Below are 14,257 nucleotides of genomic sequence, written 5' to 3' on the forward strand. Positions count from 1 at the left end.
TAACAACATGAGGTGCCAGAGTCTAACCAGCTCTCAGGTGGATTCACAATGAAGGTAATGAAGCTTAAGCACCATGATTCCTCACTTGCTCGGACCTCTTCCAGGATCCTGGGAGCAGCCTTAGCAATTCTGCATTTCTATTTTTGTATTCTTAAAGAAGGCTGCCAAATCACGTAAGCCTCAGACCCCACAAAAACCCGGATCAGCCCCTGGACCATGGAACCTGGGCATCTGAGATGGATGATCACTTAGAAAGTGCTGGGGACATTTACTACCTGTCCCTCCACCAAAACCCTTCTTTGCATTCTGGGGAATTCACAGTCATTCCCATAAGCAATTACAACACTGGGAAAATAAAAGGATCTCCTTTCTCAGGAGGAACCACACAGCATGGTGAGCTATTTGCACTAAGACTATGAGGGTCTTGTTCCTGCTTTGCTGGTGCCCGGCCCTTAGTAAAGATTTGTCTTTTATTAGCTTCCAGGACCCTCAATGGCTGCAGTAATGAGCTTAAACATAGCAACGATTTTGAGGATGGTGCAGGACCAGGCAGCGTTTCGTTCTGTTGCACACAGGGTCGCTATGAGTCGGAACCAACTCGACGGCACCTAACAACAACATAACCTCCCAAAAGGCACACCCCTCCTTGATTTGGTTTTCTTCTGCTTTAGCCACTTAGACACCATTAGACAAAGGCACAGCCCAGAGAGCCAAATTTTGACACATATAAGGATGAAAATCTCTACTTAGATCTCCCTCCCTTCCATCCTGTATGCTGACAAGTTTGACGAATGCACAGCCACCTCTGAAGCTCAGGCAGTACCAGCCCACAACACGTCCTCGCTGCATAACTCACTCAAAGCCAGTTGAGCTGGAGGGGTCTGGAAGGACCAGTGCCCCCCAACAGGTTTCCAGGTCTCTTGCTGTATCTCTGGCCATGGCTCCAGATTCAAGTAGCTCCGCAGCCAGCCCTGATACACACCCTTACCTCTTTTCAATTGTCCTGGGAAAGGGGCTTGAAGCCATGATCAGTTTGGCCCACTTGAGTCAACCATCCTAGTCTCTTGAAACTCTGTCTGATAACAGAGCCCAGGAGAGAGCTCGGAGTTCTAGGAGTGTCAGAAAGGCCTCAGGAGCCTTCAGGGCCTCTGAATGCAAGATGCTGCATCCTCTGGTTTCCTTTGGTGTGGGGATGTGAAGTCAGCTCACTCCTCCCACTGTTCAGCAGACGCAGCCTCATCTTCACACAAATGTTTCGCTCTATGCTTTGTGTCTGTGAACAAATATCCTGCACTGTATGTCAAGATGAAAGTGAGAGTTTGTAAGCGGCCCCACGCTGCTGCAAGAAACGTTGCCATAAGTTTTGTTTTTGTGTTTTTAAATGTTCTTTGCTTGTTGCTATCTGTCAGCCAGTATTGGCTTTTTTCCCCCCAGAAGTATGGAAGAGGATTCCAACTCATAGCGACCCTATAGGACAGAGTAGAACTGCCCCGTAGGGTTTCCAAGGAAGGCTGTAAATCTTTACAGAAGCAGACTGCCACATCTTTCTCCCTTGGAGTGGCTGGTGGGTTCGAACCACTGACCTTTTGGTTAGCTGCCGGGTGCTCAACCACTGTGCCACTGTGTCACCATGGCTCCTCCCTGAGGTAAGGGGTAGGAGTCCCACTTTAGTCAGGATCCTGAGGCCTTGAGGGGTGAAGTGATGTGGCTAGCCACACAGCTGGGAAACGTAGAGCCAGGACTGGAACCCAGGCCCAACTCCAAACCAACCACAGGCTCTTTCCATGTTTTAAAGTGCTGGACCAAGGGAAGTTCCTAAAATCAATACAAATCATTGATGAAAGACATGCTAATGTCAGAGCTGAAATGATTTATTTCCACTGCCGGTTACTATCTGCTGCAGTCGGGTATTGTCAGCTTGCCGCTGGTCTGCCGTCTCCCTGGAGTGAAAGGAACACTTTTTAAAAATTCATCAGTCTGAGTTTTCAGGCCCGGGGAAGGCTCCATCATGCCCGTCCTCACTCAGTAGTCCCTCGGGGGAAGGGTAATCTTGTGGATGAACTCATCGTACTTCACTTTGCCATTTGGTTCAATGTTTGCTTCCCTGAAAAGTTCATCCACTGCAATAAATCACAAAGTTTTCAGTTTGGCTTTAGCGTCATATTATAGGACGTGGAGTTCTTTGGGGGCTGGGGCTCCCCAGAGGTTTTCCCTGCATGCCCAACTGACTCTTCTTGTAGACCAAGAAGTAAACCAGCAAACAGAAAGGGACGACCAACCTCCATCCCCTTAGAGACCACCCAGTGCAATTTTGAGCTAAGTGGGGTAGGGGAGTGTGGTTAGGTTTCAGTCCCTGAAGCCACTCTATGCTTTTTTTTAAGAAAATATCGTACCCCTTTATCTTTATTTCCGGGAATCTCTGGCCTGGTTTTCAACTCTCACAGCCTAGCCTCTGAGAACCTCAGAAGAAAGGACACCCTCCGCAGCTGCACCCTGGGCCAGTCCAGCCCCAGCTCTGGCCTACCCTTGACCATCCTGCCTTCTCTTACACGTCAGCATTTCCCACCGCCCCTGCCCCCAGACCAAGGGGGGACTTCGTGACAAGTGGTGTCTGCTACCATCACCTCATAAAAAATAGTGTGTTTTGGGGGTGTGGGCAATATAAGGGAAAAATAAATCCCACTTTGTCTAAAGCTCCAAGACTACAGAACTGCCATTGTTTTCACGCGTTGCTCAAAAAAAAAAAAAAAAATCACTTCATTTGCTTGTTTCTTCTGGTTCTGGATTCTGGGACCAAATAGTAGCTTATCTCAGGCCTTGGCACGAAGCCCTGTTTCAGCCTGTATATCTCCACAGCAACCTCTTCAGGCCGACTCACCTTTGGCTCTTCCGAGCATCCTCGCCCCCCTGCAAAAACGCTCACCATCCTATGGGAACCTGCCCAGCCCTAGACGCTCCCAACACACACAATTCTGGGCAGTTAGAAAATATCCTGCGCTTCTCTGCTTAACCATCCTTGAAAGTGTAATTACTGTGTTCTGTGCCTAAGCTGATACCCAGAGATAGTAGTTCTGGGTATTTTTAGAAAGTTGAAGAGCCTGTAATTTATCTTATTTCACAGAGAAACTTCTACCCATCAGTCTGTTGGTTACACTGTCCCCAGTGGATGTGCCCAACGCTAGCTCCAGCTTCGGCGGGGGCTAGCTCCAGCTTCGGCAGGGGGGTCCCAGCACCCCTTCCAGCCAGTCCAGGCTGTCAGTGCCGCCTTCTGTCCAGAAGAGGGCACATCACTTTAAAGCCAGGTGCTGGAGCCTACAAATGCCATCTGGGTAAAATGGCAGTGCACTGTCTCCTTTTGAAGAACCAGGGTGCTCAGATCAGCCTATTTCCAGGCCTTGGAAGGGAGTCCTGCCTGGTAGTAGCCTTCCGCAGCTGCCCCAAGAATGCTTAATAAAATTGAAGATTTTCTTTTGCTCACTCAGGGTAGAGGACTCCTACTTCTGGTATCATCTTTCTGTCCCCCACTGCAAGAGGAAGCGAAACCTGTCTCCTGGCTTGTCTGGAACATATTACCAGTTTCTTTGAAATGTTTCTTTGCTAGTTAAACAAATGACAGCTGTAGGAAAATGGTGTTTGCTTTAGACAGAGCTCATTAACCACAAGAATTAAGACTCTGGCTGGTCCTATATGCAAACACTAACCCCTGGTACATAAAAGGCCAAGGTGTCTTCAGAACCTAAGAGGGAAGGAGAACCCATGTTTTCCCCTGTTCACATGAAAACAGCCACAATGAAAGTCGAGATTGTGATCTCTGCCAGCCTGAAAAGGCGGGGGGAGGGAGATGAAGTTGCCTTCTGTGGGGCTATTTTTAATTGCTGTGCACCATGTCTTTGTGACTGCAGATAAAATCTAAACAGGCTGATTTATAGAAAGCCTTGGAGGGAGTACTGTAGCCTCATTCCACACTTAGGAAACTGAGGAGGTTAAGAAACTCATCTACAGTTCCCCAGAAAGTGGGGGTGGGGGGGCGGGGCAGATGCAAACCTGACTCCACACCTGTGCAACCCCTCCATAAACCCCCGCTTTAATGAAAGGCCACAAGTTCACTCAAAATGAATCCTTTTCCCTCTACCAGCTGTGTCCTAGCCCCAGCCCTACCACACCAACCACAGGCAAGCCAGGTGACCTAACTAGAAATCTCAGCCTTTGGAAGTCGGTGGAGCTTTGGGAGCAGACCAGGGATGGCTTCTATGGCAGGACCCAGGGGCTAGCCAGGAAATGTCCCCTCAGGCTGGAAGAACACCCACAAATGGCTCAGCTTTGGGGTCAACCTTTTCAGTTTACAAAGGGCTTTCCCAGAGGACCCAGGGCCCTCTACAGCAGGAGAAGGCATGCTGGGTTTCTGGAAGGTGTGAGGGAAAGGCCTCCTGGCGGGGCTCCAGGACAGCAGTACTTGTCCCACTGTCCCGGCAAAGGCTACCGCAGAGTCCCCTTCTGAAAGAGCTTGTACGGCTGAGTCATGAGGAAAGGGACCAAAGGAGCATCTAAATTCGGAAGCTCTTGGCATCGGCAGCAACTTCAGAGGACAGCTGTGCTGCAGGGCTTCGAACTGGTTCAAACCGGTTCAGTTACGAACGATGAAGCAAAATTGGAACAGACTTGAATTTTTAAAATTTGGGTGAAGCAGAATGAGAACCAAAACAGGAAAAATTATGGGTCAAAGCCCTGGAAGGGGAGACTCAGAATAGGTGTGTGAGCCCTTTCAGGAGCCTGATTTGTAAGACTGGATTATTGCCAGGACTGTGGAGCGCTACACACATTCAAAGGCACCATGGCCGGCCACCATCTTTCAGTGGGGCACAGCTGTTTCCATCTCTGTTGGCCAAGAGATTTGGTTGCTATGCAACGTGCATACTGCCCTTGTTTTCTAAGAAGGAGATTAATTTTCTAGTAGAGCTTCAACCAGTAATTTTTCTTGTTCTGGTTATTATTCACTTACATTTTAAAAATTCGAGTCCATTCATGCATTGTCGGCCATGACTGAACCAAGCAGAACCATTTCAAAGCTCTGCTGTGCTGAGGGAAAAAGGCCTGAGATGGGAGGAGGGATTAGGGGGAGCCTAAGAGATCTGCATTTAAATCCCAGCTCTGCTACTCACAAGCACTCGCTTCACTTCACATCCAGTCTTTATCAGTATAAGGTGGGTAGGAGTCCCTGAGTGGTACAAATGGTCAATGCAGTCAGTTGATAACCAAATGGCTGGAGGTTTGAGTCCACCCAGAGGTACCTCAAAAGAATGGCCTGGTGATACTCTTCTGAAAAATCGGCCATTGAAAACCCTATGGAGCACAGTTCTATTCTGACACACGGGGGGGTCACCAGGAGTCAGAGTTGACTCGATGGCAACTGGTTTTATAAGGTGAGTAACAGTGCTCACAGGGGTGTTGTAAGCATTATATGAAGGCCCGCGCTGAAAGCTTAAACACAGGGCAGGGCCCAAGTAGATGTTCCCACCACATGCTATCTGCGTCGAACCCTCCTGGCAGGGTTTCCTCAGGTTCCTTCACCCTGCCCCTCCCCTCTCACCTCCAGATCCTCCAGGGCCCCGGGTGAGCCCCAGCTCTTCCCCCCGGGCTCCGGTCCAGAGCCCCCCAGTTTGATGTTTGGTCCCAGTCTTCTGTGACATGCATCAACTGTGGTGGTCTACACCACCCAGGTAGCACTGATTTGGCTCTAGTGTCCCCTCCCAACTCCCTACTCCAGCTGTTGGGTGACAGGGTCCCAGGCTGTTACCTTCCTTGTGGGTGAGCTTCTCCCCCAGTTTCATGAGCTTTGACCGCAGCTCAGATGCCATGATGTAGCCTTTCTTCTCCTTGTCTGCCATCAACATGGCCAGGAGAATTTCTTTCTTTGGGTCTTCTTGTTTCATTTGCACGTGCATAATGGTCAGGAAGGTAGAGAAATCCAGCTCTCCATTTCTGTCTAGGAAACCCCCAAACACAGCACAGTGAGCAGCCTGAAAAGGCCAACTAACTGGCCTCCTGCCCAAGTCTTCCCAGCCAGCTCAGGTGCCAGCTAATTCAGGAGGTGCCATGACGGCACCACTGGATCCACTGGACTGGATCTTCCCTATTTAATCCTCCCAACAGTGCTCACTGATTATGGTTACCATCCACCTACTAATGAGACGGAAGCTCAGAGTGTGTGGTATCTTCCCAAGCTGTGGCAGGATCAGGAGGTGGCACCCCCACTCCTTTCCCGCTGCTCCCCTTCTGCCCTGAACTGCAGGAAGGACGCCCACGTGTCCACCCCGCCTAGGCCAAGCTCCATGCTTCCCTTGGCAGCCCTTGCAGACAGCCACGAGGATGGACGGATGACCCCACCTGAGGCCTCAAGCCCCAGTCCCAGCCTGGGTGGCTCACCTGCCTCCCGCCCGCCCCTGCAGCCTCCCCAGCGGTGCCCCTCCCGGGAATGCCTAGAGGCTGCTGCCCAAGCCATGCCGGAAATCAGATCTTCCGCCTGACTGCAACTTCCTGTTTGCAACCACCCCCACCACCGGGAGCTGGAAATGGGCGCTCCCAGGTACCAAACCACTGCGCATCCTATAATCAGGCGCGCTGTCCAGGGCCCAGCCTGGCCCGCCTGCGGATGGGCCTCTGCAACGTTGCTGCAGCCGCTCTGTCGGGGCCTCCGTAACCTTGGCAGATGGTGATCAGCCGTCCGATAGGCGGGAAAACTGAGGTCCAGAGACTGACAAGTGGCCGCGGGCTCCGGGTCAAGTGCTCTTTCCAGGCCATTGCCTCCCCCTGGGCCAGTCCCCCCTTCCTGAGTGTACCAAGACCACAGCAAACAGCTTACTGCCACCCCCCCGACCTTTTTTTTTTCTTTTTTGAAACTTAGTGTTTGTTTCCGATGATAAAAGTGCAGTACGTTCCCATTGTGGGAAATACAGGAAACCACCGTGAAGGGAGTGAAAATCCTTCACACTTCCATCACCAGAGGGAACCACTTGTAACTTTCGGGGTGGGTTTTCCTCCAGATTTTTTCTGGCAGTAGTGCACAGTTTTTAGCAGGTCAGGCTTTGGAATCAGAAAAACCCGTTCCAGTTCTGGTTCCACCACTGGCTGGAGAATTTGAGCAAATTACTTAAGGGCTGTGCGCCTTGCCCTTCACCACACAGTGGGGACCAGGACAGCGCCTACTTCATAGGGTGTCTGAGCCTAGCCTGGCACCTGGCAAGTATTCAATAAAGGGAAACTTGCCTTTAAAAACAAAACTAGGACCACCCCGTTGGCTCTGTTTTTATTATAGGTTTGTGATAAACTTGTTGAAATGCAGACCCCAAGGTCCTCTCTGCATTGGGGGTGTCAGTGGTTGCTGTGAGGATTTGAACAAGCAGAACCATGCTGGACCACCTGGCCAGGTGCCTCCATGGTTCAGTCTTGCCACCTGCCCCTCACACTTCTGAGCTTCCACACAGTCCTCCCCTCACCAGGCCCTCAGCTACCGGGCTCAGGGCCCACCTCCCAGCCCAGGCTGCCTCTCACTCACAGCCCGCACTGGCCCAGGTCACTTACCTATTTGGTGAGTCTGGAGGTGCCGCTGCACTTCCCCCGGTGTGGGGCTGGCCCCCAGGCACCTCATCACCACCATCAGGTCAGTGGCTTTTATCTTCCCCCTCTGCTCCTTGTCATACAGGGAGAAGCACTCCTTGTACTCTGCGCACAGCCCCATGGGAAAATCAGCACTGCTCCTTCACCCCTCCGTCCCTGCCCCTCCTCTCCCCTCCCCCCTTCTCCCAGCACCTTCTTCCTCTCCCCTTTCTCCTCTCCTTCCCTTCCTTTTCCCCACACCCTCCTCCTCCCCTCCTAAGGTTGCCAGATTTAGCAAGTAAAACACAGGCCTGTCAAGCCAAATTTAATTTCAGATAAATGATGAATAACGTTGTAGTGTGTCCCAAATATTATATGGAACATACCAGACGTGTATTTGTTGTTTATCTGACAGACAGATTTAATTCGGTATCCTGCATTTTCTCTGACCTCTACCCCCTCCTCTCCCAGTTTGCCTTCCCTCCCCTGCCCACTCCCTTCCCTTTCCCCCTCCCTCTGCCTTTCTTCCTCTCTCTCCCCTCCCACAGCTGACTGAAACCACAGTCAAAGCTCCCCTGCCCTCCAGGGCCTGTCCAGGGAGCCCAGGAGCCCAGGCAGGACGCCCAGGCTCCCAGGGGACCTTCGCAAACCACAGTTTATCTTGGATAACAGTGCCTCTGAGTTACTTTGAGGACCAGAAATTCCCTCTGGGAAGGCCTGGCAAAGAGTGGTTGTCACTCCATAAACCGAAGAAAAAAAAAAGAATCAAACCTGACTCCGACTCATGGTGGCCCCATGTGTGACAGAGTAGAACTGTTCTATAGGGTTTTCCTGACTGTCATCTTTAAGGAAAGGAGTGCTGGTGGCACACAGTTAAGTGCTCAAGCACTCAGTTTGAACCCAGGCAAGCAGTTCTTTGGGAGAAAGATCTGCTTCTGTAAAGACTACAGCCTAAAAACCCCTATGGGGCAGCTCTACTCTGTCACATGGGGTTGCTATGAGTTAAAATCAACTAGACAACAATAACAACCTTAACCGAAGCAGATTGCCAGGGCTTTCTTCCGTGGTGCCCTAGATGGGTTTGAACTGCCAACCTTTAGTAGCCCAGCGTGAACTGTTTGTGCCACCCAGGGACTGCTCTCCCTCCACAGATGATGATTATTATTACCACAACTGCGAAACTTCTGGAGTCTATTGCTCCAGCCCCCTGCTTCCAGGCTGCTGAACACTTAAACTGTGTCGGACACAGGTGCTGGACCTGTTCTTAAAGACTTCAGGGTGCACTGTCAGAAAGTCCTCCCAGGGTCTGACTGCAATCTGGCTTGCTGCTTTTCCGCTGAACTGCTTTTTTCCTAGTATTGGGTGGAGATGAAGTGGAAGCGGCTGCCAGAGCTAAGGCCTCTCTAGAGCCACAGACTCACAGCCCAGCAGTGCTGGCACTCTGGAATCTACATCTTGAGCCTCTGGCTCCCCACGCTGGGGGCAGAGTAAATCCAGCCTGGGAAACAGGAAAGACCCCATAGCCCCATGGGCAGAGATTCTGATTCAGGAAATGGGGTACGGCTTGCCATCAGAATTGGTTAAAAGCTCCTCAGGTGATTGAATTGACAGAAGGAGCCCTGGTGGCGAACACCATTAAGCTCTTAACTGTTAACCTAAAGGTTGGCAGTTCAAACCTAGCTGCTCCTATAAAGATAACAGCCTGAAAAACCGTATGGGACAGTTCTGCTCTGTCAAAGGAGTCACTATGGGTCCTCAGCAGCACCTAACAACAGGTGATTCTAATCCAATCCCATTTATTTTCCCAAAAAGGCAACTGAGGCCCACAGGGTGAGGCCACTTGCTGGAGCCTCACGGTGAGAATCCTGCTGGCCCAGGCCCTGGACTCTGCCCCCTCGTGATGTCTCTTCTCCTTCCTGCTTCTTACATCACCAACGTGGTTCCTCAGCGGCCTGGACCTTAGCTGATAATAACAACAATAGCAATGCCTGCTGAGCACTTTACCCTCTGGCCCTCATTTGATCCTCACAACTAACCTGTGAGGCTGGTACTATTATTGTCTCCATTTTGCAGATGGGACAATGAGGCGTGAGCCGCTGAAAGCCTGCAGAGCCACCTGCAGCTCAGCAGCCTGACTCGGGGAGCACTGCCCACTGGGCACCACTGTCTCCTCTGTTCTGGGTCAGAGGGTCACCAGAGCACAGTAGTGTGGGGAGGAGAGACTGAAGGAAGCCTCCAATCTCCCCATCCCCCCACCCTGCTGGGGCCCTTATGTTCCTTAATTAAAGCACTCAGGCCTCCCCACCTCCTCCTGGGTGGCGGGCTTTCCAGTCTAGGATTTCTGAAGGGCCACCAGCAAAAAGCAGCAGTCCCAGTGGGGCTTAGAGACAATTATTGGCCTTTGTGCATGCAGAGAGGCTGTGGTGGGAGGGCCCCCACCTGCTCTTTCAGAACTTTCCAGAGCCTGGGCTTTGGAAGGAGCCCTCGTGGTGCAGTGGTTAAGAGCTCGGCTGCCAGCCAAAAGGTTGGTAGTTTGAATCCACCATCTGCTCCTTGGAAACCCTGCAGGGCAGTTCTACTCTGTCCTGTAAGGTCCCTATGAGTTGGAATTGACTTGATGGCAATGGGTTTTTTGGTCTGGGCTTTGGAACGGGCAAACCAAAGACAGGACCAGGTGGCAGGGGCTGGACCGGCCCCAGGGAAGCAGGACCAGAGCCCAGCCTAAGACCCCACCTTTGGTTCCTACAAAACCTAATTCCCTCCAAGAGGCATTGGCCTTGTAACCTCACATCAAAGAGACAGGTAGAGGACACCCACATATAGGGCTTAAACTCAGCCCTCCTCCTGCTACAGCTCCTAGGGACCCTGGGACTCTCGTGGCCTCCCACCTTGTCCTTCTGTCTGGATTTGCCCAAGGGCAAGGAATGGGCCCACTTCTCTGTGCTCAACCCAATCCTATGACTATCGTCCCCACTAACCAGTGCTGGAAGCCATGGTCACACCCTTGGCCAGAATCAGATCTGACTGTACAGGTGGGCACACCCCCTCCCACCCAAGCCCTGCATCAGCAACTGGGGGCCACTGCCCCTCACACTGGCAGGGCCGGAGCTCAAATGGAGGCCACCTCTCATATGTCTATAATGTTCAAAGTTCTAAAATCAGGCTAACAAACTGATACATTAAATACCGTCTATTGTTGTTTTTTTTTTAATCTTTCTACCTTGAAAGAGACCTTTTAAAGGCCTGGAAGGCCAGATCTGCACTGAAATAACCAAGGGGCCCCTGAATACTGGCCCCAGCCTCCCGTCTCTGCCATCAAACATACTAGATGGTTTAATACTTTTGTTTGTTGTAGAGTACCTGGATGGTGCAAATGATTAAGCCTTGGGCTACTAACCAAAAGGTTGGGGGTGTGGACCAACTCAGAGGCCCCTTGGAAGAAAGGCCTGGTGATCTGTTTCCGAAAGTTCATAACTATGAACACTTTACCGAGGACAGTTCTACTCTGACACACATGGGGTCGCCATGAGTCAGAATGGACTCGATGGCAACTGGTTTGTTTTTATTTTTGTTTGTTGTTCAGTCAAATGTGAACCCCATGAGGGCAAGGACTTTGTCTTTCCTGTTCACTGCTGATTCTTTAGTGCCTACAACAGGCTGGCACAAAGAAAGGATTCAAATACTTGTCGGATGAAAGAAAGAATCGGGTTAAAAAACTGAATTAAAAAAAAAAAACTTTAGGCCTTCTCTTTGAAAATGCAGATGTGCCAGGGCAGGAAAAGCTGTCCCCAAAGGCCTAGGACAACACCAGTTGTGTGCAGGTGAATGTTTAATGAACAGTTCTGATGGGAAACCAAACCAAAAACCAAACCCAGTGCCGTCGAGTTGATTCCGACTCACAGGGACCCCTTAGGACAGAGTAGAACTGCTCCATAGAGTTTCCAAGGAGTGCCTGGTGGATTTGAACTGCCGACCCTTTGGTTAGCAGCCTCTATGCCACTGATGGGGAAGTGGGTATATATAAATGTGTTCATAAGTTTATTATGGATTTTACCAACATAAGGGATGAAGTCCTTGGGTGGTACACATGGTTAATCGAAAGGTTGGAGGTTCAGGTCCACTCAGAGGTGCCTCGGAAGAAAGGCCTGCTGATCTCCTTTGGAACAATCAGCCTTTGAAAACCCTGTGGAGCACAGCTCTGCTCTGACACATGTGCGTTTGCCGTGAGTCAGAATCAACTCTCCCCCAGGGACATGGAGCACAGAATTTATGAATAATAATAAAATGCATAGTATTTTTTCTTATAAATTACATCTAGTAACTCAATAATCACAATTGAATTTTGCTGACCTCTTGTATCTGTAGCCAACTTATAGTTGTGATTCAACCATAATTTGACAGATGGTGTTGATGCCAACGGAGTCTCCCAGTGAATATACTGTTATTAAATCTGGCATATGAGCTACCGTTAAACTATTTTTCACCCTTTACAAATTATTCATTAAACTGAAACCTTTTTCACAAGCTTCGGCACTGCTGATTGCAATAGAGCTATCTTTTTAGCTTCTTAATAGACGCAGGGATTGGGATATTGTTTGAGTCCCCCGTATTTAATAATGGCTGGGTTTAACAGCTAGCTCCACACAAAGCTCCTGAAAATGGACCAGTCGGCTCCAGCACATACCTGGTGGTACCTGTACCAGCCCAGGGTCAGGCTGGGACACATGCCCTCTGTCCCTCACTCACAGCAGCCTGGTAGGGTGGTATTACTCTCCCTATTTCACAGATGAGAAAACTGAGGTTCAGGGGTGACTGGACCCCAGGTCCTACTGCCTCCAAAGCCCCTGTTCTTCCCTCTCCAGCAGGCTTCCCTGTCCAGTTTTTCATTTGTTTATTAAACATTTGTGGAGCGGGCCAGTGAGCCTCAGAACGGGGCTAGCGGGTAAAAGAGGGGATGCTGAGGCTGACAGCTGGACTCCACCCCTGACCCACAGAAGAGGGCCCTCTGTCTGGGCCCTGTGCTTTAAAAGGTCCCGCTCTGGCTTTGGCCCTCCTCTTGGAGCAAGGAGCCCAAGGAGTCTAAGGAGGGTGTCCCTCGAAACCCACCCCTCCACCCCCTGCCCTTCTAGACCAAGCTCTGATACCTGGGACTGTGGAATCCCTGCCCAGGTAACTCTTAACCCACTTCCGGGGCGGGGAGGGGGGGGCTGAGGCACCACAGGCCTGAGGTGACTCTTTGATCCTATTTCCAGCAGTTGGGGAAGGTCTCAGTGAGAAGGCGACGTTTCAGCAGAGATCTAATGGGATGGGATTAATAAAGGCGGACTTTTTTATCAGGCCGGATGGCTGCCCACTGCTGGGATTGCTTCAGGGGCACAGCCTGCAGGGGCAGCTGGCAATGCCTCCCTCAGGCTCCAGGACGGGCCTCTCCCACCAGGGGCTCCGGTACTTTAGCCATGCCCCGGGGTCTGGGCCCCTGGGTCCTGTGTGACCCAGCCCCAGTCAGGTTCTGTGTAACCCAACTCTTCCGTTGGCCTTGTGGAGGTGGAACTACACACCAAGGCCAACTGAAGCCTGGCTGGGGCCGGCAGGTCAGGGAATAAAGTGCTCACACCGAGCTAGGCTTGACAGCAGGGCAAAGGGGACCTCAGAGATCACCTAGTCTTACACCCATTTTACAGATGAGGAGACGGAGGCCCAGAGAGTGGAAGTATCCTGCCTGAGGAGGAAGACCTGGGCTCTCTCCTCTTTTTCAGGCCTCATCCTCAGCTGCTTAACAGTCTTTCCATCCCTTTACTCCCTCCTTCCAAAGAAAAAAATACTATCAGTTTCTGGAGGAAAACCTAGTTTGCTCTCTCTCCCATCACCCCTGCTTGTAAGCCACACTGACAAATATAAAAACCACAGTTCTAACTTTGAGCCCTATCCCCACCTCCACTGAGCCCAAGTCCCCTGCAGCAGCCACCCCTTGCCTGTGGGTGGGCCCAGTATGCCCAACAGCTGCCTTCCTTCTACCGATAAAAAATGAGCAGAGCCAATTGCTTAATGAGACCCATATTTCGCTGTGAGTTGCTAATTAAAGAGCAAACACAACCTACCATTAATCTGGTCCTGGGAAAGAAACTTGGCCTGCGGCAGAGAAGGCAACAGTCAGGGCAGGCCCCCATTAAATCGCTCCCCCTACTCCAGCCCCATCAGCCAGCCAGGGGCACATGGACCCTCACTCACCATCGGTCCTGGGCTCTGGGTGCCACCCTGGGCTCCTGCTCTCAGACCGGTGATCTCCGTTCCCTTTCCTCCCAGCTTCAAGTTGAAAGTCCACCAAGTCAGGTGGAGGCCTCAGTAATAAATCCTCGTTGCCATGGAGACAGGGCCCAACGCCACCGGGGGTCAGATTCCACTTTCCGGTGCACAGCTGGTGCCCCAGTCAGGGCCTGGGAAGGCAAGGAGGCAGGCTTGTTTTGAAGGAAGCAGGACCACAGGGGGCCCTCCCCAGACTGGGGCGCCCCTGCCCTGGGAAGCTGACACTTTGTAGCTAAAATGACAAACAGTGTTGTTCCTTCCTGGGTGTTATGAATGATGTGTGTCCCCACAAAAGGCGCGCCGAAGTCCTAACCCTTGCACTGGTGGATGTGCCCTTATTGGGGAAAAGGGCTTTTCTTTG

At 51.2% G+C, this 14,257-nt stretch overlaps 1 protein-coding gene across 3 annotated transcripts; it reads right to left on the bottom strand.

Annotated features, from left to right (window-relative positions):
• Positions 1 to 454: 454 nt before the first annotated feature.
• CALML4 (calmodulin like 4) lies at positions 455 to 13,903 on the bottom strand. 3 transcript variants are annotated; one of them, XM_049905825.1, is made up of 5 exons: positions 13,822 to 13,903; positions 13,692 to 13,722; positions 7,579 to 7,719; positions 5,795 to 5,983; positions 455 to 2,120 (listed from the first exon to the last, which is right to left on the bottom strand). In XM_049905825.1, exons 1-5 carry the CDS (start codon positions 13,822 to 13,824, stop codon positions 2,023 to 2,025), a joined length of 462 nt encoding a protein of 153 aa, XP_049761782.1. In that variant the 5' UTR covers positions 13,825 to 13,903; the 3' UTR covers positions 455 to 2,022. The 3 variants fall into 3 exon arrangements, with proteins under 3 accessions (XP_049761782.1, XP_049761784.1, XP_049761785.1); XM_049905827.1 differs by lacking the exons at positions 13,692 to 13,722; positions 13,822 to 13,903 and adding an exon at positions 12,278 to 12,368 and having other exon boundaries at positions 7,579 to 7,687; XM_049905828.1 differs by lacking the exons at positions 7,579 to 7,719; positions 13,692 to 13,722; positions 13,822 to 13,903 and adding an exon at positions 6,588 to 6,652.
• Positions 13,904 to 14,257: the final 354 nt, after the last annotated feature.

The sequence above is a fragment of the Elephas maximus genome, chromosome 13 (genome assembly GCF_024166365.1).
Source record: "Elephas maximus indicus isolate mEleMax1 chromosome 13, mEleMax1 primary haplotype, whole genome shotgun sequence".
Classification (NCBI taxonomy): Eukaryota; Metazoa; Chordata; class Mammalia; order Proboscidea; family Elephantidae; genus Elephas; species Elephas maximus.